The 25,891-nt window shown below is 40.4% G+C and overlaps 1 protein-coding gene and 1 long non-coding RNA gene across 4 annotated transcripts in view; one reads left to right on the forward strand and one right to left on the reverse strand.

Moving 5' to 3' along the window:
* Positions 1–25,891, reverse strand: part of LOC144031301 (uncharacterized) — a 169,324-nt gene that overhangs the window by 72,984 nt on the left and 70,449 nt on the right. The window lies entirely within an intron of this gene.
* hs6st1a (heparan sulfate 6-O-sulfotransferase 1a) overlaps positions 12,480–25,891 on the forward strand; it is a 78,414-nt gene continuing 65,002 nt past the window's right edge. For both annotated transcript variants that reach the window (XM_077538295.1, XM_077538296.1), the window contains exon 1: positions 12,480–13,376. In XM_077538295.1, the coding sequence (XP_077394421.1) occupies positions 12,877–13,376 (500 nt within the window). In that variant the 5' untranslated portion in view covers positions 12,480–12,876. The remainder of the gene's footprint in view (positions 13,377–25,891) is intronic.

The following is a 25,891-nucleotide window of genomic DNA, read 5'->3' on the forward strand; positions in this document are numbered from 1 at the left end:
TAGCGAGATGAGAAGCGAAATAAGAACGGAGCGGCGACTAAATAGGACACCTTTAACCAGAACCAGAGGCGTTTGAGTGCGTTTGAGGGTGTGCGCGTGCGTGATGTGTGCACGGAAAATTAAAGTGCTTTCTACTCGCCTCGTTTTCAAGTTGAGGGGACGTGATGAAGAGTTTTAGAATGCAGCAAAGAAATGAGATGAATCAGTGTAGGGATATTTTTTCCTCTCTTTAATTTGACATTTATTACATAAACAGATTGACTCTGAATCTGAGAGCAGAGAGAAGATTTTTTTTTTAATATATAGTAATAATAATAATACTAAACGGGGTGAATTTAATATCTCAATCTCCAAATTGATGGAGAACTTTCCGAGGGTGCATAAGTCGACTTTCGAATGGAGCTTATTGTACGTCGGCGTTCAAACAGATGGGATTTCACATCAGCGCAGAGTTATGACCTGACTAAACTAAGATGATAAGATGATTAAATATCTAATTCACTTTAGATCATTAACTTTAATCTGCTTATACTTAGGAAGCAGAGGAGTAAAGCGGAGGGGGCGGAGAGGGGATTCCAGGATTCAGTCTTTTATTATCGAGTCAAAATTGAGAGATATCGTTTCTGAATTGTTTTTTTGTCCATCTGCTTCTGGTTTTGCTGCGCAGATGAGTGTTCCAAATAAACATTCATGAATGGAGACCGCACTTATGTGGACTCCATCTATCACAGACATGGTCATATTTCTGAGAGAAAAAAAAAACGTTGGGACTTTTGCCAAGACAAAACAATAAATCCCACAAAGAATAATGCTTACTGTGTGCATTTGGTCATTCTTGTGTGGCTTTCTAAAACAAAACAATAAGAAACTTTCTCAGACAATCTCGTCGACTGCTTTACCATCACTATTTGAGCAACCAAAGGAGCACGGACATGCACAAACTTGTTGAGGTACTTACAAATTGAATTATGGATTTTTCTTTTTAATACAAACACATCCGAGTGGATATACCTCAAGAAAAATGACGGAACAGAAGCTTGAAACTTGCTGACAAAACAATACATTAAAGAGATAGATTAGTCAAATACGGCTATCCATCAGCCCAAGTGGCCTAAGAACACAAAAAATCTAAAAACTTGGTTATGGCAGAACATTCAACGTGGAAAAGTGTCAAATATGAACATCTTTTGTTGGTAAAACGTGCCCAATATGAGCAAAAAATGTTGGTTAAAGTGTCCAACATGGACGTACGGTAATTTATTGGTTATAGTGTCCAATATCAATATACATTGTTGGTAAAAATTTCCACCATGTTGATAAAAGTCCAAAATCTGAGCAGAATTTATTGTTTAAAATACTCAATATGAGCATAATATGATGATAAGAATCCAATATGAATGACACTATTTGGTTAGTGTCCAACATGAGCATAATTTGTTGGCAATTGCCATATATGAACATATTTTTGGGGTCAATGTCTAAATAACTTTTTTTTTAGTAATTGTCCAATTTGAGTGTAGTATTTCTTGTTATATTTCTTGAAGTTTTTTGTATTTCTTGTCAGTGTCCACTTTGTTGGTAAAAGGCCCCAATTTGGTTATTTTTAACGGTGGCCAATGTACAGTGATGGATACCGTGATATATAAATATGTATATGTATATGTATATGTATATGTATATGTATATATGTATATGTATATGTATATGTATATATGTATATATATATATATATATATATATATATAAATATGCCGTATATATATATATATATATATATATATATATATATATATATATATATATATATATATATTAGGGGTGTTTTAAAAAATCGATTCGGCGATATATCGCGATACTACATCGCGCGATTCTCGAATCGATTCAATAAAAAAAAAAATCGTTTTTTTTTTTTTTGTTTTTTTTTAAGAGCTCAGAATTGTTCATTCGGTAGTGTTACCGATTCAACGTCTTATCATCTTTGCCTTTTTTTTTTTCTTTTTTTCTTGTGTGTGTGAATCGATTTTTAAACGTCCATTTTTAATGGAAAAATATTCAACAAAACGTCTGACTTCGGGTTAGGATTCACACATTGAGCATGGAAGAATGTTATATGAACGGAACATTAAGCCTTAATATTTTATTTTAATGCTGTTCAAACATGAAACAGATTACAAGCTCTATAAGACTGAAATTTCAGATAAATAAATAATACATTTTCATATAAATCTTACACTCTACAAGCTTACTGATTAGTATTTTCTAAATTTGAATGAAAAAAAATCGCAACAATCGACTTATAAATTCGTATCGGGATTAATCGGTATCGAATCGAATTGTGACCTGTGAATCGTGATACGAATCGAATCGTCAGGTACTAGGCAATTCACACCCCTAATATATATATATATATATATGTATATATATATATATATATATATATATATATATATATATATATATATATATATATATATATATATGATATGTGGATCTGAAACATAAATGCACACACAAATGTAAGCAAATTGCTCGGTCTTGAAATTGATCACGAAGATGCACCGCACTTGGAAATGAACATTCCTCTAAGGTTACCTTGGAGTAAATCCCATGTTTAAGATGCACTTTATCTCGCCTCACATCAGTCGCTCTCATGAAACACGAGCTCCTGTGACAATCTGCCATCTACTATAATGGCAGGGAGGCAGCCGTCAAGTCAGATCCCAGCACTATCAATGGAACAATATTGTATTTTCCAACAAGTCACGCCAATAGGGTGCGAGTGACATGAGGCGGAAGTTGAGCTGGAGGGCAGAAAAGGGTGGTGGGATGAGACAAAAAGCTCAAATTCCGAGGCAGAAGCCACAACAGACCCGTAATTATGATGCTTTCTTGGACTGGCAGGCGTGGATTTCGCTGCGGTAGAACCTGATGCCTCGAGGCCTCCAATGGACAGCAAAGATGGAAGGTGAAAATTAAAAGGGAGAAAGAAGAAAGCGGACAGGCAAGAAAGAGAATGTGAGGTTACTTCCATTAGCCCGTCTTCGTCGTCCAAGGAGCGGTGAGATCAGATTGCACCAAGCTGCTCAAACAAAGAGCTTTGGTTATTCGAATCTGCTTGCGATTGTAGCAGCTTGCAGCTCCCCAGGCAAATGATGACAAAGAAAATTGATATGGAGCACTACGTAATGCCACATGCATTTCCCACATTTATTTGATTACTTATCACAGTCATATATTTTTATTCTTTTCTTTTTATTAAACCATATATATATATATGGTGCGTCCAGTCGCAACACAGCAGACATGTCCACGTCAAAATTTAGCAGTAATAAATTGAATAATAATGCATATATTTGTGAAGACTGGGGTGAAGCTGTATTTTACAATTTTTAAAATGTACACAATTTCACAAGTTACTTCATGGTTAAAAATTAGATAGCTCTTAATATGAAAAGAATAATGCGCTGTCACCAGTGTCTTACAAATGTAATTATGCCATCTAGTGGCAGAAAAATGACAACACAAATCAATATCACACTCGTTACAGTACATCTTTTTAATTTTAACTCATTTATATGAATTCTTATGAAATTACTGTAATGACTAAAAGATGCAGCCATAATTCTATTTCAACACACACACACACACTTTTACGTTAACAAGAATATGAAAACTTTTTAGTGTACATAGTGTACATAACAGGTATAAAATTTGTAATTATTCGTGTGTTAATTATTGAAGTAATGTGATCAATTGCGCGTCAAAATTTGAATCGCCTGACACCCCTAATATATATGTAAAATATAATATAATATAATAATCTAATATAATTATATATATATATATATATATATACATACATACATACATACATACATACATACATACATATATTTTTTTTTTTTACAAAAATTCAAAAACATGCTTATATGTGCGACTGTTGAACTGTGAATTCATTGCATTTTGCTGTTTATTCCCCCCATGAAGAGGTGGACAGGTACTCCAGAGACCCAACCACATGAATATAAACATGAAAAAGTCAATTTGCTATTATACTGTAATCCCCTTTAAAAAAAAATAAAAAATCACTTTTCCATAATATGCCCCCTTTAAAGTTGCTCTGCATGCAGGTATTTGTTATAGTTGCCCAACTATGATCTTTGAATGCCAATTTTACATCAGAAACATTTTGACAACGAATTCATCAAGCCTGCATAATCCCCGCAAATCAATGGCGCCTCAGCAGCCAGCCAACAGTAAACAGTGCTGCATTTTAAATACAGAGCCACCTTAATCATTAACAACACATGATAATCCAATTCCCCGGTGGCCGCTGGCCGATGGGTTTTTAATCCCTCATGTCTGCGTGAGAGAGAATTAAATGTAAAAGCCGACACGCCCGATGAAAACATATGTCCTCTGGCAGGAACAAGTTCAAAGGTCACTTTGTCACTTGAAAAATAACAAGGCAGGAGGGAAAAGTACACTACGGCTACACAAACACGGAGGAATGTTCTGGGGCAACGTTACACAAATGAAAGGAGGGGGACGGGTCGCCCCTGAGGGGATGATTTTGCAATGAACTTTGGTGTGCGCAGTTCAAATGTAACATAAATGGGTGGGTGAAAAAGTCAAGAAGTCCAAATGGAATGATTTGCATCAACTTGGACTTATAAAAATTAAAAAAAATTGAGAGAGAAGAATAAAAATCAAAATCATCTTTTTAGATGCAAACAGACTCCCAAAGTTGTAAAAATCTTTAGCAGACCCAAAGTCATAATAGTTTTGGATTTTTCATGATTTTTAATGTATTTATTACATTTAGTTAATTACAATTAACTTTTAAAGCTTGTCAATTTTTGCAAAAATGCTTCATTTTAGACAGATGCAATCATAAAAGTACTTCATTGATGACTTAAAGGGGTTGAGAAGTCAAAAATTAGTTAACGACCAATCACAGCTCACCTGTGCTCCTGGTTTGGTCATGTGACATTCACAAGCTAATGCTGCATTCGAGGATAGTCGAAGTCGGACTTTTCTGAGTTCAAACCAGGAAGTGTGTACGGGAACGCCCCCTTGACCTCGGAAATTCCACTTGCGAAGTCGGGGGGGAAAAAAAGGACCCCGACTTCACCGACAGACTACAATGTGACGTCACTCTGATAAAACTAGATAGCTTTCTTCATTCATAAATTTTTGACACAACTCCGTGTAACACAATTGTACGTGACAGTATGCCGCTATCTCCCTGCATGAAATTATACGGTGAACTACTGAACCGTATGGAAAGCTTATGAAATAAGATAAAAACAATAAATGAAGCAAAATTGCGAGAAGGTAAGTTTGCTGCAGGTCAAAATAAGTTTTGAGGACCATTTATCACTATCCGCCATTTTGGTTGTTTACTTTCACCTCAGACGCTTTCAGGTCGGAACTGGGAAATAACAACTGGGATATATCCGACTTCCGACCATCCTCGAATGCAGCATAAGCCCTGAGGCACTGTGGTGTCATTTTCAGTCGACAAGTGGCAAAATGGCCGCCCCCTGAAATCGATAAAAACAGGTGGATTTTGCTGCTTAATTCATATTCCACAAACACAATACCAATCAGAATACCGCGTTTTTAAATTAGTGGGGCCACATAAGAATATATTACTGTAAAGAAGGTTTTTGACTCGGGTTTAAGCACTTGCAAACAAACTGGGATGAGACACCGAGAGTAACATTCAAACTTACGACATCAACACTAACAAAAGAAGTGGAAAAAGTGAAAAAAGGAACAAATTGTGGAATGTACATGTACACCCCCCCGCCCCAACACACACACACGCACACACAGTCCTCTAGGCACATCCAAAGAAAATATTTACGTCTGAACCGGCAGTGAGGGTTCTGGGAATTTCAATTTCAGGGGGGACTTTGTGATGAAAACAGATTGCTAATTCTTTTGACGTAACCTTCGTTTGTTTATGGAGAACAAACATAAGCGGTGCCACCGAGGAGCTTCCAAGCTGGGAAAAAAGTTCAAACGTGAATGTTAAAATCATATGCAAAACTGTTTATATACTTTTTACATGACTATAATCTACTACTGATACAGTTCATGATTATTTTAAAGTGCTTCAACATAGTTTATTTATTGGCTTTCAAGTAAAATGTCAGGGTGAACCCAAAGTGCACTATAACCTTACCAGGTGAACTTTATTTGACCTTCTTTAAATATTGATGTCTAACTGTTCACTGTTACATTCCTTTTTGTGCAAATTCGGTGTTGATCCAATAAAATTTCCATGAACATCCACTCCTGTGCCTTTCTGTGACTATTCCAGTCTCTATCTCAATTGCAACTTGCTAATGAAACAGCAATATAACAATACTCACAGCATAAATTCTTTATCTTCTGCAAAGAACATCTAATATTACTGCCATACTGAGGGGCTGAGAAAGAAGAAATATATATATTTTTATTTATTTTTTACATTCTCTTGATGTCATTACGATGTTTTTAGAAAACAAAAACTATAATAGAGTGTTACTTTTCTTATTAAAAAGCACGATAAAAATGTTTTTCTGGACACTGGAACAGATTAACTCCTTTACTGTCAAAAACATTTAACAACGATTACTAAAATCACGATGTATGCCGCCATAAACGTTACTTGATGACAACTATGTTTTTTTTTGTTTTTGTTTTTGTTTTAATCAATGGGCGGTGCAAGTCTAAGTGCAGCGCTGCCTGGCCAGTGGGTTGTGGAATCAAAAACACCCACTAACTATGGCCAGCAGATGGCAGCATTGTGTCTCTTTTCAATGGGCTCAAGCTGTATCAAATGAAACATGACCAACTCGATGAAATAGAATAGTTTTCAAGGACGTGAATGATCAAAGCCTTTGTCACATTAAATGTACTTCAGAGCATCACTAAACAAAAAAAATATTAGTGTCAAAGTCACTGTTGTGCACAAAATGTATCTTTTCACAAAGATCTTGTTTTCTCCTTATTTTTCTATTTTCTCAATTTACTTATTTTCAAATGGTGATTACAAAAGAACAGCATAAGGTAGAAGCATTTTTTTTTTTTTTAGTTAAAGAATGGGACGCGATCTTTCATGTGGTACCCACAGCACACAAATTTCTGATTGCCTTGAAAGGTGAGTTAAAATGCTCGAAATCGTCTGGCACTACTGTTTTTTGCATAGCGTGTGGCAGTAAAAGAGTTAATGGCATTTCCATTGATTTCAATAGAGAAAGATGATTTGAGATACAAGGTTGGTAAGAGAACAAATTCAACTTTTATCTCAAGGCGCCACTGTACTATTTAAAGGAGACAGCAAACGAGTAGTGATGGCATCAGCGGTTGCAGCCAAGCGCTTCCTTTTGCCTTAGTTGCTTCAAGACACGATTAATCAATTCCACACCATCAAATTAATCTACTAAACGATTATCATGCTTTTCCTTCATTTGAAATACTGCTTGTAAAAGCGCAAACGGAGACAGATAGCATGTGTAAATATAGCAAAAACAGGCAGAAGATACACTGCATTCCAAATCCGCCGCAAAACGGATGAAAAATATCATTATGCAGAGGCAATAATAAACTGCTACTGATGATACACTAACTGCCATTTCTCTCCAGTGGAGCCAGAGGGCGAAGCACCCCGTGACATCCGTCTTCTTTAAGAAACACGCCTCATTATGGCACAACGCATGGCGGTGAACAAAGTACAAACGAGCTCACACGAACAGAAAACAACACCCACACACTTAATATTCGGAGCCACTTCTTCTCTGTCTTCCCATCACAGCGAGAAAGGAAAGTCTTTGGTGATGCCAGGGGCGAGGTACAAAGTTGTAATCGTGAGTGTGTTTAACAGCGGCTGTGACAGGCAGATGCTGCTTCGCTGTAAAGCAAGTGTGAAGAAAAGTGCGAATTAGTCCAGATCACCTCGAGACACGGCTGTTTGATCGGGTCGGAATAGTCTGGAGAAGGGCTTAACAAACTGTGCGGGAACCACTAATGATGCATGAGCTTTATATGGTGGAAAAAAAAAATCACTGAATTATAAACTCCAAATGAAATGCACTATAAAGGGCCCTCACAACCCTGGCCACATTGGGGATCTGGCAGAGATGTGAAAACCAGGTCAATAAAGTAAAAACCCTGCCAGAGTTTGGCTGTAGCCACAGGTGCTTCTGTAATGACCTCGTTTACCTGCCGGTTTAGTACAAGCCCCTGTAGCTAACACCAAACTGTGGCAGTTTTTACTTTCTAGACCTGGATTTCCCATATCCGGGTACTGGCAAATTAGGGTAGTTACATAGGATAAGGGCCGTCTAAAATGTAAATGTTTTTGGCAAGCCTTGGGTGGGCAAAGTTTCACGAAAAGGCCCAACATGGTGCGCAATTCCCATTGTTGTCCATTAAATCAATGACTGGTTGGGGGGCTTGGATTTACAGTAGTGTTATTGGGATGGGCTGCAGACAAGTACATCATTAAATAAAGAAAGTTAAAAAATACTATCACTTATTTTTTATAGTGGAAGATTATCTAAAATTGACAATGACTAAACTTTTAAGAGAAACAATAAATGAAACTTCAAATAAATAATATGCCATGAGAGGGAGTGGTATTTTCTGTATGTAGTGGACTCGCACATACTTGCGGGTTTGGCACCCGTGGATTTACTTATTTGCAGAATTTTTATGGTATTTTTTTTTTATTTATTTTTTTTCTGGTGAGCCATCAATTGCTTTTCAGCAAATAATTTGCTGGGTTTTTTTTCTTTAATTCTTAAAATGTTTTCTTTGCTGACAAATTTCTGCTCCACACTTCAACCCTCAAGTGCCTCAATATTATTAGAGATTGTAGGTGGTTTATATGTATTGCTGTTATGTATAAAACCACAATATTGTGCTTTTTTTTAGTATGAGCACTCTTTTTTACAATATTGTGATCTTTTTTAAATATCGCCAACGTGACCTTCATATCGTGATAATATCGTAAGGTGATGTTTGTTTCGTTACATCCCTACTGCTGGAGACTCGAGGATAGCTAAATGATTGGTATGAATTACTTCCATTAACGCCTCTTGTTTTTGCCATTTGTATGCTCATATACAAGATATGAACATCGTGTGTTGTTTTACTATTGAGTAGGCGACATTTCTACTGTAGCCACACTTTGTGTTCCCTGCGTCACTGAACCACGAGTACTGAGGGTTGTTTTGAAAATGATGGAGAAGTGATAGTGGAATCATATTTTTTGGCTTGAAGCTTTTAAGCAACCCGAACCCTTTTAACAATCCTCTGAAGTGAGCGTTTATTGATTCTGATAGACTTTGTCTGGCTTTGTGTGACCGCCTGCTCTAAAAGTTTTCATCATTAGTGTTAAGAATCAGGCCTTCTGTATGTGGTTTGTCAAGAACAGATCCTATTTCGAGAAACTCGCGTAAATTGTACTACTTTGGAGCAGTGTGACAGTCATTAAGCTTCTCAAACCGGAGCTGAAGTGCAGACAGGGGGAGAAAAACTTCTTGCTCGGTGGCAGTTTTACAACGCTGTTTTTTTTTTTTTTTTTTTTTTTTTTTCCTTTTATTATTATTTTTTGAACATATAAACAAATGAACAGCAGAGATAAAACAAAAAACAACAACAATCAAAATAGAAGAAAATCCCAATAACATAATCATTCAATTAATCATAACTTACATGTTCAAAAGGGAGTAGGAAGAAGTTAAAAACTTATCTAGTCCTACCCCTTTTACTAAATATATTTAAACTTATTTCATTATTAATAAAATTTTCATTTACTGATTATTAAAAATAATAATAATAAAATAATAAATGATATATATAACCCAAGTTATATATATATATATATGTATATACACACAAGTGCACTTAACCTATTCACATTTACCAAAAACATATATACATAAATTTACTAAACATATACCATAATACCTATCTAGATCACTTACACATACTCACATGTACATTTTTCATATACTGGCTTGACATAGATAATTTTTTTTAACTTTACTTTTAAACATTTTTTTAAACTCCAGCATTGAATCACAATTTTTCAGAGCAATTTCCAAATGATTCCACAGATCAACACCTTTTACAGATACACACCTTTGCTTAATATTTGTTCTTGTTTTGGGTTTTTTGTACACACTTGTACCCCTTATATCATAAGGACTGTGTCTAATTTCAAATAACTTCTGAGTACTGTGGCAGAGTAAATTGTTATAAACTTTATACATTATTATTATTATTATTGTTCCAATGTCATTTGAAGAGCCATAGGCAAGGGGATGACTGATTGGCTAACAAAAACTGCAAAGCCTAAGCTATCAAATACTAATGGCCTCACATCTGTCTGGATGATACCTGGAGCAAAATTGAAAAACGGAAGTGTACTGTATAGTGGGGCGGCACGGTAGTCGAGTGGTTAGCACGTCCGCTTCCCAGTTCTGAGGTCTCCGGTTCGAGTCCAGGCTCCGACCTTCCTGGGTGGAGTTTGCATGTTCTCCCCGTGCCCGCGTGGGTCTTCTCCGGGTACTCCGGTCTCCTCCCACATTCCAAAGACATGCATGGCAGGTTAATTGGGCGCTCCGAATTGTCCCTAGGTGTGCGTGTGAGTGTGGATGGTTGTTCGTCTCTGTGTGCCCTGCGATTGGCTGGCAACCAGTCCAGGGTGTCCCCTGCCTACTGCCCAGAGCCAGCTGAGATAGGCGCCAGCAGCCCCCGCGACCCTTGTGAGGAATAAGCAGTCAAGGAAATGGATGGATGGATGGATACTGTATAGTGACTTTTGCGACACAAAAATTGAAACAAAATTTCTATTCTGTTCTATTTCTATTACTCCATTATTCAGTCAGTCATTCATGAAATTTAATGTATTGATTACCGTAATTGGGAAAAAGTGAGCAACAAATGACAAAGGCAACCTAACACCCAAAAGGAGCAGGCAGGTTTTAGGTGAGTGGGCATTTCTCAATAAAAAGAACGTAGAGTACTAGGGGTGTTAAAAAAAAATCGATTCGGCGATATATCGCGATATTACATCGCGCGATTCTCGAATCGATTCAATTAAAAAAAAAAATCGATTTTTTATTTTTTTTTTATTTTTTATTTTTTAAAGAGCTCAGAATTGTTCATTCGGTAGTCTTACCGATTCAACGTCTTATCATCTTTGCCTTTTTTTTTTTTTGTGTGTGTGTGTGTGTGTGAATCGATTTTTAAACGTCCATTTTTAATGGAAAAATATTCAACAAAACGTCTGACTTCGGGTTAGGATTCACACCTTGAGCATGGAAGAATGTTATGAACGGAACATTAAGCCTTAATATTTTATTTTAATGCTGTTCAAACATGAAACAGATTACAAGCTCGATAAGACTGAAATTTCAGATAAATAAATAATACATTTTCATATAAATCTTACACTCTACAAGCTTACTGATTAGTATTTTCTAAATATGAATGAAAAAAAATCGCAACAATCGACTTATAAATTCGTATCGGGATTAATCGGTATCGAATCGAATCGTGACCTGTGAATCGTGATACGAATCGAATCGTCAGGTACTAGGCAATTCACACCCCTAAGTACGGTCACATGAACTTGCCATGCAAGGTATTGACAATTCCGAACATCTCTGATACTTCTCCAATGCAACACAATGCACATGCTTGGTGAAAGTAAACGGTCTGGCTTTTGCCTGTGACTATCACACAAACAACACAGTTTGTTATAGCAGTCAAACGACATCTCATACCATTTGGAAGTCAAAATAATCCTCACAAATCAAATGACAATCCAAAGTCCAGTGCTTTACAATGAGCGGAGCGCTTCCTTTCACCGAATTGACCGCCATTTTGATTTGTGACGGAAACTCAGAATTATCATTTCCTCAGAACGTACACAAGGACGTTCTTCCGAGGAATGTGATTGTCATTGTAAATTGGAATGTTCGGGTACTTCTTGACTCTCCTCTGATCAATTTCTATGATAGCAGCACAAAATGCATCTAGCCAAGCCTCACAGGTTTCCATGCATCCTTGGTTTAAGCTAGCTGACAAAACAACATTCGTGCTTTCTTGGTTTATTTCTACTTTTAATTGGAATAGTATGTGGGCCGACTAATGAAGTATCACAAGACCACAAGGACGTAAGAACGGACAAGAACGCCTAAAGTGTCATTTTTAAAAGCGTCATTTTGCTTTAAAGGTGTCTTTCCAGGTTGTCTACGTAAAAAAAAAATGGGCGGTCTGCCTGTGAACCAATAAAATATATGAGAGAGAGAGAGAGAGAGAGAGAGAGAGAGAGAGAGAGAGAGAGAGAGAGAGAGAGAGAGAGAGAGAGAGAGAGAGAGAGAGAGAGAGCGAGAGAGAGAGAGAGAGAGAGAGAGAGAGAGATGGGGCGGGGGCGAGGCGGAGGGTGGAGAGAGAGCGAGGTTGAAAAAGCAGAGGGAGTCCTCGCTTCATCCGGGGACCGCAGCTCCATGGTGATGCGGCAAGCCTGCTTGTGTGTGTCGGACGGCCAAGCGAAGTAAAGTAAACCTGGGGAGGGTCGCTCGCCTGTCGGAGTAGGAGGTGGCTGGGAGGGTGGGCTCCGCTTTTTTCCCCCCTCCCTTGGTTATTTTTCTGGAGTTTACAATGCGCCTTTCACACGCATCACGCCGCGAACGATGAGACAAGTTCGCCGACGGGTTGCGAGCCGCTCTTGATTCCCGGGGAACCGAGTCTCGGCGACGGCGGTTCTGGTAGCCGTAGCGGCGGTCGCCGTGGCGGGCATGAAGAAGCCGAGCGCCCCGCTCACCGGGAAATGGTAGCGTACTGCGGGCACCGCAACTGGGCAGGAACATGGTCGAGAGGAGCAGCAAATTCTTGTTGATCGTGGTCGGATCCGTGTGTTTTATGCTGATTCTCTATCAGTACGTGGCGCCCGGGGTCATCAATTTCGGCTCGCCGCACGGCTACTTCGCCGAGGAGGACGAGGGGGACATCTTCCCCACGCCGGACCCCCACTACGTCAAGAAGTACTTCTTCCCGGTGCGAGACCTGGAGCGGACGGTCGACTTCCAAATCAAGGGAGAGGACGTGATCGTGTTCCTGCACATCCAGAAGACTGGCGGGACGACGTTCGGCCGCCACCTGGTGCAGAATGTCCGCCTGGAGGTGCCGTGCGACTGCCGGCCGGGCCAGAAGAAGTGTACCTGCTACCGGCCCAACCGCAAGGAGACATGGCTCTTCTCGCGCTTCTCCACCGGCTGGAGCTGCGGCTTGCACGCCGACTGGACCGAGCTGACAAACTGCGTGCCAGGGGTTCTCAACAAGAAGGAGAGCAAGCAGAAGAATCTGAGGTAAGCGCAAATGCGTTTGAAAAGTGGCGTTTACCGTGATTGAATCAGTGCAACTTTTGAACCTGATGGTCCTTATGTTGATCATTTACCACCTGGACAATCAGGTTGAAATGTTATTTATCACTATAGCTTGTTTTCTCTGAAGCCTAAAAAAAAAAATATGTTAGAGTGGCACAAAAGGTCCAAATATGTGCTGCGGTTCAAATCAAGTGTTGTGGGTGTGGTGGCATCATTTTAAATAGTGAGGATGAATTCCAATCTTATCAGACCGCTACAAAAAGTCATACAAATATGAGACAAATCAAATCAAGCAATTGTTATGACAAATAAAGGAGCTGTGAGAATATGATGTGATTGTTTGGTAATGGACCCCTTGAGAGGCAAACTATGATTGGCATTTTAACAGTGGTGAGTGGGGGGCTCTGCACCCCACCTCGAGCTACCACAGTTTGTGGGGGGGCAATGAGATACAGTTGCTTGCTCCCATACTGCTGATAAATACTAATCCAGACATATTGACAGTCGTATCAACTTCCATGTCAGCGCACCCCCCTGCGTGCTGAAAAGGATTCCCCTGTCAACGGGGGCTTCTTTTGTTTCACGCTTTGTAATTTATTTGATTGTGTGCGAGAGGACAAAGGGGAACCTGTGAGAGTGTCCTGTCTACGTACCTCGCAGACAAACTAAAACTGTCCCGGCTGCTGCGCTTCCCAGCCCCCCCCCCCCCCCCCCCCCCCCCCCCCCCAAAAAAAAAGTGGGGGATAAGGCCTGGGCGAGGCAGACAGGGTTGCAGAGAGGGAGGGAAGGGGGGCGAGTTGCCCCTGCAGGGGTTTGGCTCTGCTCTAATCCGGGTGATTATTACTGCTGGGACACACAACACGCACACACTAATGCCGGTATTCGCTGCTGGCGTCAGTCTTTTCCCACCCTGCACCCCCACGCCGGGTGGAGGTGATAACGCGTCCATTCCGAGATATCAGCGTGGACGCAGGGTAATTGGGCTCTCATCATATTTTGGGGGGAGGAGATGCAGGAGGTGAAAGCAGGGTTTATGAGCTGGTACTAAAGCATGCTATACACAATGCACAACATACCGACAACCGGGCTCGATTGGAGCTTTTTTGTTTGTTTGTGAGAAAAGACAAAGGAGATGATGTTTCAGAAAGTTGTCCTGAGTGATTATCCTGTGGTGTTTGACTGTATTTACAATGTTACTAGACAAAGCTGGTCCATACATACCAAGACTTGGACTGAATGAGCATGACTGTCTTTTTTTTTTTTTTGTCACTTTTTGATCTGTTCGGCTAACTATTGTACATATTAATAAACTAGTTTAATAATTACAATGGCAAATTCTTATCTGTGGTCAACACTATTGGACGGACTCTGATTACAAAACAAAATAATAGCCTTCCATTTCTTCTACTACTTTTTTTTTTGCATACGTCGTACCTTTCTCGTATCTTGGTACTGCGACAGGCACTGCTTTGGGTGAGGAGACTCGCGATTGTCAGTGGAGTTATTGTTTTTGTGTGTGTGGTGTTAGTCATCTATCTTGAGTAATGCTGTCGAATATTTTTAGAATAGACTAATCAGATTCATTTTAATTTTGCATTGAAGTGTATTACAAAAGTATTTTTTTCCCCTGATTACTGTTTATTAACCAGTGATTGGTGTTTATTTCATACTTTGTATTCATACGGTGATTTAAAAAAAGGGGGATTGATGTACTTATGTTACCGGTTCGGTATTATTTTTCAAAGTAAAAACACAGATGTTTGCAAGTGTCTTATTTTGATTAAACACAGAAGATATTCAGTATTTTTTCGCGAAGGACTACAGAAATCAGTGAACAATTACTGTTGATATGCTGAAATCAAAGGATTTGGACAATTTTAAAAAAATGGCGATTATCAAAATTGTTGATTCATTTGAGAAATCGATCAACTGTGACAGCTCTAATCTTGAGTACACCACATACTAAAAGAAATTTTGTCTTTTTACTATTATTATTGTTAAAAACGAGTTGTTATTATAAGTGGTAGCCGGAAGATTATATACATTTGACATAAATTATGACTGAGTTTGAAAATGTCTTCAAGTGCATCTGACCATGAAGCTGGTCATTGAAAAGTCATTCATTCTCCATGTTTTCCGGCTAATAGGAAATTACCAGGGTAATGGTTTGTGCTAATGAAGCTAACTTGCGTCACACTAGCTATGTGTAGTGCTAGCGTGGCTACACACTGAGCAGAACTGCCCCCACTAAATCATTAATTCTCTCTTTCCAAATAGGCTACGCTTACAGTGTAACTGTACCGAATCGTTACATCCTTGAATCATATTGTACCCCATGTATCAAGAATTGTATGGAATCATTTGTTGTGGAGATATGTACACCTCTACTGAGAACTCATGATAACTGCTAACTAGCATGAAATCTAAAATAACGTAACACCAGAAAAGTGCTAAGCTGGTACTTTTTCACAGAAGTTTGTAACTGCTATACAGTGGAGAGTAATCAAGTATGAGCAGCAATTTAGTAGGTATATTCATAAATATCTAGAGCTCTAATTATACAACAACTACACAGTAAGCACACGTCCGAAAACCGTAAAAGGATCTGTACATTACTACATATGTCAGCCACGATGAGGCAATGTGGTCGTTGTCACGAGAGTGCTGAGTTTTAATTTCAAGTTTTGAAATCCATACAAGCTAATAGTGGCAAGGGCACTCGCAGTGCTTTTTCTTCCTCTTTTCTTTGTTTTTTTTTCCCCTTCCACCAAGAAGGTTATGTTGCTATGTTTGCAATTTTACCCTGGATGTATTTATGAGTCAAGATGTATCATTAGTCACATGCTTACCCTTACAAAATGCAGTGACATTAACGCCAGCCTCCCCCTCAAGGTTAATGAAATGATATGCTTTCTCAAACTTTGGGTTGGGACAATTTTTGGGTCGATTAAAATGCTGCAAGCTACTTTTATTATTATTGATTGTCAAGCAGGCACATCATGTTGTTGTTGTTGTTGTTGTTTTAACTCAGTTTATCATCATAGGGTGGAAGTACTGTAGCGTAACTTCCCAAAACATGATTAATCATGCCCGTTGTTTAGTTAATTTATTGTGCATCATTTACTAACAGTTGTTTTAGGTCTCTTTGTAGCCTCCTCAACTAGGTTTCGTTTCATCCAATCCATCCATCCTCCTACCAATACCATCAATTCTGTGTTCATGTATCTCAAGTCTTGGAAGGTTAAAGTCATGGAAGTTTAATAAGGTTGTGTTTTTATGTCCTCATATGGCAATGAAATGCCATCATATCTGGTTGTAATTTGTCCTGCTTCTGTCAGGTCGTATTACTCTTTCTTCTCAAATCCGGATCCGGATGAAAGTCCCCAACTCCTTTAGAACTTTTTCGGTTGTCGATCAAAGCTTTTTGTAGGTGAGCTAACCGCAGCCTGAGTGCCCGTGTTGTCCACATGTGCGTCAATCCAACGCATGTGTGTTTGCACTCTTGCTGCAACATTCGACTCCGGGGCGGTCACACCAGTGTGGTAGAGGCCTGGGCCAAAGTGCGACAAAGAACGGGCTTGTTTACAGGGATTTCTCGGCGGGGTCCGCATAGTTCCCGGGTCAGCTGTGCGTATGTTCATCGTGGCGGGCGTTAAGCAGCCGCTAACACCCTCAGGAGATGGTGTCTCTCTCTCTCTTTTTTTTTTTTTTTTTTTTTTTTTTTTTTTTTTTTTTTTTTTTTTACGCTTTACCTGCTTGTTCAAAATGTATGGGACCGTTCAGTGGTGGCAATGGTACTCACTGGGGGGCGGGGGGTAATTGGTATTTCAGTTTTTCCAGGAATTTTTCCCCCCCCATTTCCCCCCTTGTTATTCCTGTAAAATGTATGAAAAAAGTAGCGGCTTATAGTCCGGCAATTACGGTATATTAAATGTTTATCAGTGGTTTTTGAACATTACTTTGGGTTTGTAAACAAATAAAACCACAATTGCAGTTCAGTGGGTGTCAATTATACATGGATTTTTTTTATATTCTCAGGTCGGCACAGTCCCTTTCCACTGGGAATAGCGAGGGTTGACTGTACAGTACAATACCCGTTTTGCTAACTAGGTATAACCCCCCCCAAAACTGTTGATTTTTAGCCAAGAGCCAGCTAACATTGGCTCAGGCTTTTATGCTATGAACATTTTCCGACTCACAAAAAAATGCTAAATTAGCTAATGCTAACAACTTAAAAAATAGACTTGACTGTATGTGCCTTTTAAGATTAGACAGATCATTTGTGAACACCAGAAGCTGGTGAATGAATCATTTTACAAGCTGACATCAAACAATTTGATTCAAATAAGCCCATGGAAGGGGGATGTCGTTTATTGCGTTGTTGTTCATGCTAGATGGGTCATTTTCCTCCTTTTTCATGACTTTTAAGTCCCCCAGATTTCAATCAATCAAGATCTCCGCCACCATGGTCATTATGCACCATTTATTGTTTTCTTTTTTTTAACAGTCATCCTCCATGAAGGTTAAAAAAAAAAAAAAGTAACCTTTTCTGATGAAGTAAAAGGCAGAAACGATACTAAATGTGTTCAAATGTAAGCAGTAAAGTATTTGGACTTAGTAACTTCTCACCACTAGGAGCTGCCTCATTAACTGCCCGAGACATCCATAAGAAGTCGCAGTTCCTTTTTTTGCCAATGCCGTGTTCTCATCCGGCTGTCAGTGTGGATTTTACACAAAACCTTTCAGACGCTGCAGAAATAACATGGACGGGAGCCATCTCCGTTAGTCGGACGGGGGCGCACTAAAGAGGCCGACTTCAATGTTTACAAAAAAGGCCCTCTAGGAAGAAAAAAAAAGTGATCAATGCTGGGCAAGCTGGAGCTGACAGTATTTTGTGTTTTTATTTGAAGGTGTAACCGGCATTTGCTGAAATGTAGGGCTATTTATTAAGGTTCGAGCACCAGACAGTGTGAAGCCCCTCTTGGAATTGCTATTATTATTTTTCAGACGAATGAATTGGATTTTTGGCTGCCTCAACATAAACAAAAAGAAAAAAAAAAAATTGCCAGTGAGTGTAAAACGCCCACCTTAAAATTAAACACCAAATTGGACTTTCATTGATTGAAGAATTTACTGGTAGTGGTTTGCAGTTTCACTATTGATGTTGCCCTTTCCTGAAAATAAAAGATTTAAAGCTGTTATATTATTTGTTTTTATTTCCTGTTTACACAATACCTAAGCACATTTGCATTTACTTCCCTTGTCCTAACGAGACTAAACCAAACTGTGACTTTAAAACCAAGGAAGAGTCCATTTTGATTAAGGAATTTAAATTTTTGTCCGAGGCCACTGTTGCATCTTTATCTGCTACCATGCATTTTGACTTGTTTAACATAACGTGACTGGTAATTGCCCTCACTGGCTCACCAGTTGCCCTTATTGACAGCAGAAGACGGGCACCGTGACATTTGCGAGATTGTCCGAAGCCACCATCGACCCGCTACGTATTGAAGTTGTTACACTGACGACCTTAAAGGGTTTTATTATTTATTGATTTCTCGCAATGTGTCTCTCTCTCTTTCTGTGTGCGTGTGCGAGCGAATGCGTGCGCCGCCCAAGAATGAGTCTCCGAAAGGAAACAAGGATGAGTGTTCTTCGCATTCAGCATGTGCATATTATTCCGTTTTGGGGTCTGGCGACAAGTGTGTCAAGTGATTTTGGCGGAGAGGCAGGTCGCCTCTTTGAAGGCTGATGTGTGCATAAGCAGTGGCATTATGGGATGCGACCATGCTTACAAGTTCTCCTCCCCCTAACCCGCAGGATCAACCGGCATGTGTCGTGCTCCAGCCAGCTAACGAACGAGCGTCTGTACCCTGTAGACATACCATTAAGCATGGGCCAATTCCAGATTCTGACGCTATGATAACCGTGAGCAAAATTATTGCGGCTTCACGATATTTCAATTACAGCTCGGAAATGTATTATTTTGCCATATTAAGAGCTTTTATCCATTGAATGTGCACAGCAGGTACATTAGTAAATGTAAAAAGAAATTGATTACATTCTTCTAAATAAAATCAATGTAGCAGAACTGAAAAGTAATTATTTCTCAGTAAATAAAGTACTAGTTGTGCATTTCTCTGCTTTGTGAGGTAGCGTTAAAACAGAAAAAAAAAAAGATATTAGCAATGCCTGTTAGCGAGTTATCTGCCTTAATAGCTAGCGGAGGCGTGGTGGATTGCGACCAAAATTGTCACTCATCATGGCCAGTTGTCAACCCCCCAAAAACGAATAGGTTTCGGTTTAGTCGGCCTACATCCCTTGCGAAAGTCACATGACCAAACCCAAAAAAAATTGAAACCTGTGCCCTGAGCAACTGTGGTGTCATTTTCAGTTGACTGCAACTGGCAAAATGGCCGCCCCGTGAGATGGATAAAAGCAGGTGGATTTTGCTGCTTAATTCAGAGTCCACGAACAGCAGAATGTTGTTTTTAGACTAGTGGGGGGTGCATAGAACATATTATTGTAAAGAACATTTTTTGACAAGACTTTGAGGTTGCTTTCAATGTCAAGCCATGATTTACGATGGAAAATATAATAATCTGGGGACAGAGCCTTGCCACAAAGAGCAAAAAATATCAGGAATAATTGACGTAAAAGACGCAAACATGCCTTTCTACTGTTTTTGTGGTCAGGCCAAAGCCATGTCTAATAGAAAATTACCGTATTACTTTGGTGCCATCTGGCGGCATCTTCGTGCCCAGAATCTACAGTTAATTTAGGGGTATAGTGTCATAATTTATTTAGGCCATAGTGCCATGCCATTTTGAGACAATTACAACCCATTCTATATTACATACTGTATATTCATATTAATTGTTTAAACCAGGGATCACCAGCATTTTTGAAAATGAGAGCAACCTTTAGGTACTGATTTTATGCAAAGCGTATGCATCCTGTTTGATGCATATTTCTGAAATAACAAATTACCTTTTATTATTATTAATTTAATGATATTGATTTACGTTAATATAAAAATACAGCAGTTTGCTGTATTTCTATAAATCTATGTTGATATCTGCAAATGTGAACATTTTCAAGTCACTTCTACAACATTCCTAGGAAATCACAATATGCCATCACTGTGCACTATTGCTAGAACAGGCTATTTACTCCTTTGGCCCTGGGGCTACCTGGTGCCACACCTGATTTAAATTATTAAATATTCCACAAACTATGCGTATATGTACCTGTATTTTTTTTGTTGCTTTTGGAGCTTTCTGTGAAATCAAAGCCACACTTTTCCCAATGACGAATACCATCTGTTCATGCTTCTCACTTCTCTCTCCTGTCTGTGTTTAATCCCGGCGTGTCTCCGTAAAGATAGGACAGGGCTAATTTTACTCTCCTCTCCAATCACTGCCTGTTCCTCCTCCTCCTCTTCATCTTCACCCCCCATGCTTTCCGCTTCCCGCCTAAGCGCTCTTTCCCGCTGCCTCCATCCCTCCATGGTGGTGTCACTCCCTAATCAAACAGCAGGCCTGCTTTCCGCTCGGTGGCTTTATGGCCAGGAGGGGGCTTTCCCCCTCCCCTCCTCGTCCCTCTATCTCCTTCTTTCACATTTGTCCCTCTCCATCTCTGCTCCCCCCTCATCTTCCGTTTCCCTCCTCTTCTTCCCGAGCGTGGCTAGCGCATTAGAGGAAATGTCTTTTTCATGGAAGATTTACCGCAATTTCCAAAATGGCTGCGTTGCCTAATGGACAACCGACTCGGTTCTAATGAACGATTACATGTGCGAGTGTGCGGCGTGGGAGGAGGACGGAGACGAGACTGAGGAGAATGAGGAAGAGGAGGGCTGTCAGGGAATGATTGAACATAAAAGCCGGAGGGGTGAAAATGTTTAGTTTCATTGGCGGGGAGGGGGCTAGTCAATTAGCACGCTTGTCAAGCGGTGGGCATTACTCTTCTTTCAATGGGTCTGTTTTGGATTCTCAGCACAAATCACTGCACTCCGCCTGTGTGTGTGTGTCGTTGCATTTGTTCCATCAGCATGGCGGCATACGGTATCCCAGAATCCAGATGAACTCCAAGAAAGGGCCTGATTGGCACGTCGTGCGCTTGTGCGTACGTGCATGTGTGTCTGCATTGCCTGTGCGCGCTCACATGTATCCAGGCGGGTCGGTGTTAATCCAATCAGATTAGCCGCGTATAAGCGCTGGCGGGCCAGCCGCTTCCAAAGCCGGTTTACGTCCACTCATCCCGCGAGCGCGCCGCGTATCAGCGTCGCCCGACCAAAACGTTCCCTGCAGCCGGTCAAGCAGTCGATCCCTGCAGGTTTCGCTGCAACCAGGTTAGGATTGGCTGGTTTCACCGCCGTAACCTGCTTTTTGCAGCCATTTCATGGTGATAACGGCCTCTAATCCTCATCTCATGGCATCACATTCCGGAGTAATTCTCGTTTCCCATTATAGCGATTCCCAGTAATCGGTCAGGGCCAATGCGAGGGCTAATCAATGGAGGGCTTAGCCGGCTGGAGGTGGGGGGAAATAATCAGTCCGTGTTGACTTAAAGAATTATGTCATCCGTTACCCCGCAAAGGTTTGGAATTGCTTTTAGAAGCCACTAGATAGTGACAAAGCACTTTTTTTTCACATTAGACAAAGCTATGGCCTGATTGAATAAAGCTGCGCTGCTCCCTTTAGTTCATCATTAGTGCTTAGCACTAAAATGCCAACGCAGAACTCTTGAAAATGGTTGACCCCATTTTGCAGGCCAATAATTTAGACAAAATAATTTGGACAATTTCGTTGGAATGACCTCAAATTTTCACAGCTTGTATAGAAACGTTTCAAGTTTTTGTGTGTAACGTTTGGCATTTCTATCTTTTCAGGTTAAGAAATGCCGTTCACTTCAAAAGAAAAGGCATTTTGCGTGTTTGGAGTATGCTCGGACTCAGTCACCGAAGATAGTGCAACGTGCCTTCTTCACAAATTTTGCAAAGAAGGCACCAACTACAATCCAAATTAGGACTTGGCACCAAAAATTTCAAGGGCCCTTTTTGGCACAAGCTCGAATATTGACTCAACGTGTGAAGAGTCACAGGCGGCGCTCATATTGAACATTTATAAAAATCTGTCATAGAACCAACAAATATTTGTACTTTTCTTTGTAAATTTAACGAATAAAAATTATGACCTTCAACATAAAGTGTATTTAGTTTCATTAATATCCATCAAGTAGTTTCCGTGATATGGGCATTTAGAATGGGGTCAACCATTTTGGAGCACCCTCTAGATTTGAGCTTAGCACAAAAACGGTGAATAGGTGAGTTCATAAGTGAAAAATCATGAATGGGTTCCCAAAAAACTATACAATTTAAAATGATCATGGATGCTTTTGGAATGTGGGAGGAAGGCAAGGTACCCACAGAAAACCCACACAATGACGGTGTTCCTATTGAGCCATTTAATGACACTGTTTGGGAGTAGTTATTGTAATGTCGACGTAGTGCAGACATCAGGATCGTCTTTAGGCAGCATAGCTGAGATTGAAGTGTCCTCCATTTTGCCACGTTTGCATCAAGGAGTTATTTAATAATCATCATTCAATTCCACATATGACCGTTGCTAAGTGACTCTCAAGTAATTCTCATACTGTACGTCCTCAAATATTCTTAGGTTTTCAACCATTTTCCTTTTCTTGAACTAAAACTGTGCTCAGCGACAGGAGTTGCCCTTTTGCCACTATAATAAGAACTTGAACTGCCCAGTGATGTAGTTGAGCCATTGGCACAATTCTCCCCCACCCCCCCTCTGTATAAGCTCTACAACTACACCATGCAGTTACTATGCCTACACCACAAAAATGCATTTCAAGTGTTGTGGGATGTATAACTAGCAGAAAGTGTGCAACTCAAATGTCTGTCATGTTGTGTGAGCCACAGGTTGAATGACATGTGCTGCCATGTTTAATAAACTGTTAACATTCCTTTGAATGTCTGCGTTATGTGGACCGACACACAAGTCAGGAGGTTTCACCACATACAATCTCGCTTCTACCACCGACCGAGAGGGGCCCCATTTAGATCACAAGCTAGCGGCCGGCGCCCCACCCGGTGGGATATATTCCAGTCACCAGAGGCTTTAAGTGGATATATTTCCGCTGCTCAAACACGTGTAAGCATAAGATGTGTGGTATTTTATTTGATTGACTGTGGACAGTAGAGCTGAGAATTAGCGCATTAGATGGACATGCTTACACTTTCACTCTTTTGAAGACTAATTTTCTATACATGGACATTTTTTTTTTTTTTAATCATTCAAATTTTGTCAGTGTTTTTAACAAGACTCTTCTCTGTGGTTTGTCATATTTACAGGACTTTTAGTCTCACCTCACAAGGACTTTAATGTCAAAAAATAAAACTCATAAGCCTAAAGAGCTTGCTGACCCAAAGGTTAGGAACCATTAGGCTAATGCTAATACATAAACCAAAAAAAAAGCAGTGGATAATTTCATGAGAGCCTTCGGTGGTCGTCGAGGCCAACAGCACTCAGCCGCTAGCGCTACAAGTGTCATGTTCTCACATTGTAGTGAAAAGAATGGTCGTGACATGAAAGGGTACGATAAGGCCTCCTGTGTTCCTGCCCGTCTATAGCTTGAGGCGAGCGTTGACAGGCAACACCGCTGCTGCTTCGTCTCCGGGAGTTCAACTCTGGTTCAGCCTCGGGTAACCGCAACGTGCGTACTCGCATGCTGGAGCCAGTAAAAGCTCAAGAATGGCTGCCGGTGTGGTGCCCCCCCGCCCTTTTCGCTAAACATTCCTGGCTTTATTTTGACTCTGAGGCCGTTTTACAGCCCATGGCATTGTGAAGTGGGATGATTAAAACGTTTGCCAATGCTGGAAATGGGTATAAAAAAATAAATAAAAATTGTAGGTTGTTGATGTTGAACCATGCTGTCAACGTGCCATCCCGCTCCGGTCAACTTGAGCTAAGGTGATCATTGATTTTCTTCCGGCGTCATTGTAACGATGAGACAAGCCCAAGAATCTGCTCAGCCTTTGTTGGGGTTATCGCCAGTCGACCTGCCAGCCTTTGCCATTGATTAGTCATTATGGGGATGCATGACTTTTTCATTGATTGTTAAGCCTTGAATGACACGCACACAGAGCCAAGCCTTACACACCAGGACTGATGTGTCCGACAAAGCCGACAGAGTGTCTGAAAGAAGAGCGAGATTCGAGAGTGACGCGTTTCTTAATCATTACGCAGCATCCCTGACTCTCTGTGTCACCCTGTCTCTTCCCCCCTCACCAGTTTGCCGTTAAATGGCCGCCCCCGCCCCGCACATCCGTGGCCCGTGAACAAATAACACATGATTAGTAGACATTTCTATGGCCCGTAATGAGGGAGTGCCACGCGGCTCTTCCAACAGGATTAGCCTCTATTGATTAGGCTAGGCTAGCATTGGCCTCACAAGTGAAAAGGGGGGGGGGGTTACATTTCTATAAATGGGTAATGAGTAGTGCTGCGGAATGCTACGCTATGCCATGAGAATGGGATTAGGGGCTATTAATCAGACAAGAGGCTCGCACAAGTCATTAGCCGGCCCGGCGGCAATGTCAGTGTGTCTGCGGGATGATTCCAGCATTCTAAATTGGGTTTGGCCTTGTTGTTGTCATCTGCTCTCTTGCTACAAATCGCCCCTGAAAGTCTTTTAATACCCTACCCCGTGGTGCCTCATTCCTTGATGGCGCTCCCTTGTCCTTTCCCGTCAGCATCTTCAAAGTCAGTGCAGAGATCCGCATAGTTGTGCAGTCTGCAGGCACCTTCCGTGTAATATTAATAGTATACATCCATCCATTTTCTATGCACTTTTCCTCATTAGTGTATATGGAGCCTATCCCATCAGACTTTGGGCAAGAGTGTAGACCTTGGGCTAGTTACCAGCCAATCGCAGGGCAGTTTTCTATATGTAAACAGAGAAAACCAGGAAGTGAGTGTACAATACCGCTAGCTTGGAGCTACATTTGTGGGATGACCAATTTTTGTTGCTGTCTTAGTTTAAGGCTGCCAGCAACCTGTTGTGTTTCCAAAGAAACTCCCCAGAAAGAAGCAGCCTGTCAGTGCCTCTGTCGGGAAGCTACAATATTTAGTAGCTAACTGCGTAAATTATAGATACTAGAATCAGAGTAGGACCAGACACAGCTTTATTAAATCCAGGTCAGTTCGTTTTATTGTGTTGGTCAGGTTGGGTGTTAGTAGCACTAATGGGTCAAATGTGCAGGTCCAGATTTTAAAATCGGCAAAACCCGATGCAGACGGTCTCATCCGGAGTTTCCAGGAATAATGTTTGTTCAGTGTTCACCCATCCTGTCTTGTCTTGGACTGGTCGGTGTCAAGAAGTCCATGCCTGATGCGATCCGGGAGATACTCATATTTCCTCGTGTAATTCATAAGATAAAAAACAATTGTATGCTTGTTTACAGCTTGTAGGCA

Source organism: Festucalex cinctus, chromosome 12, assembly GCF_051991245.1.
Source record: "Festucalex cinctus isolate MCC-2025b chromosome 12, RoL_Fcin_1.0, whole genome shotgun sequence".
In the NCBI taxonomy this organism is placed as follows: Eukaryota; Metazoa; Chordata; class Actinopteri; order Syngnathiformes; family Syngnathidae; genus Festucalex; species Festucalex cinctus.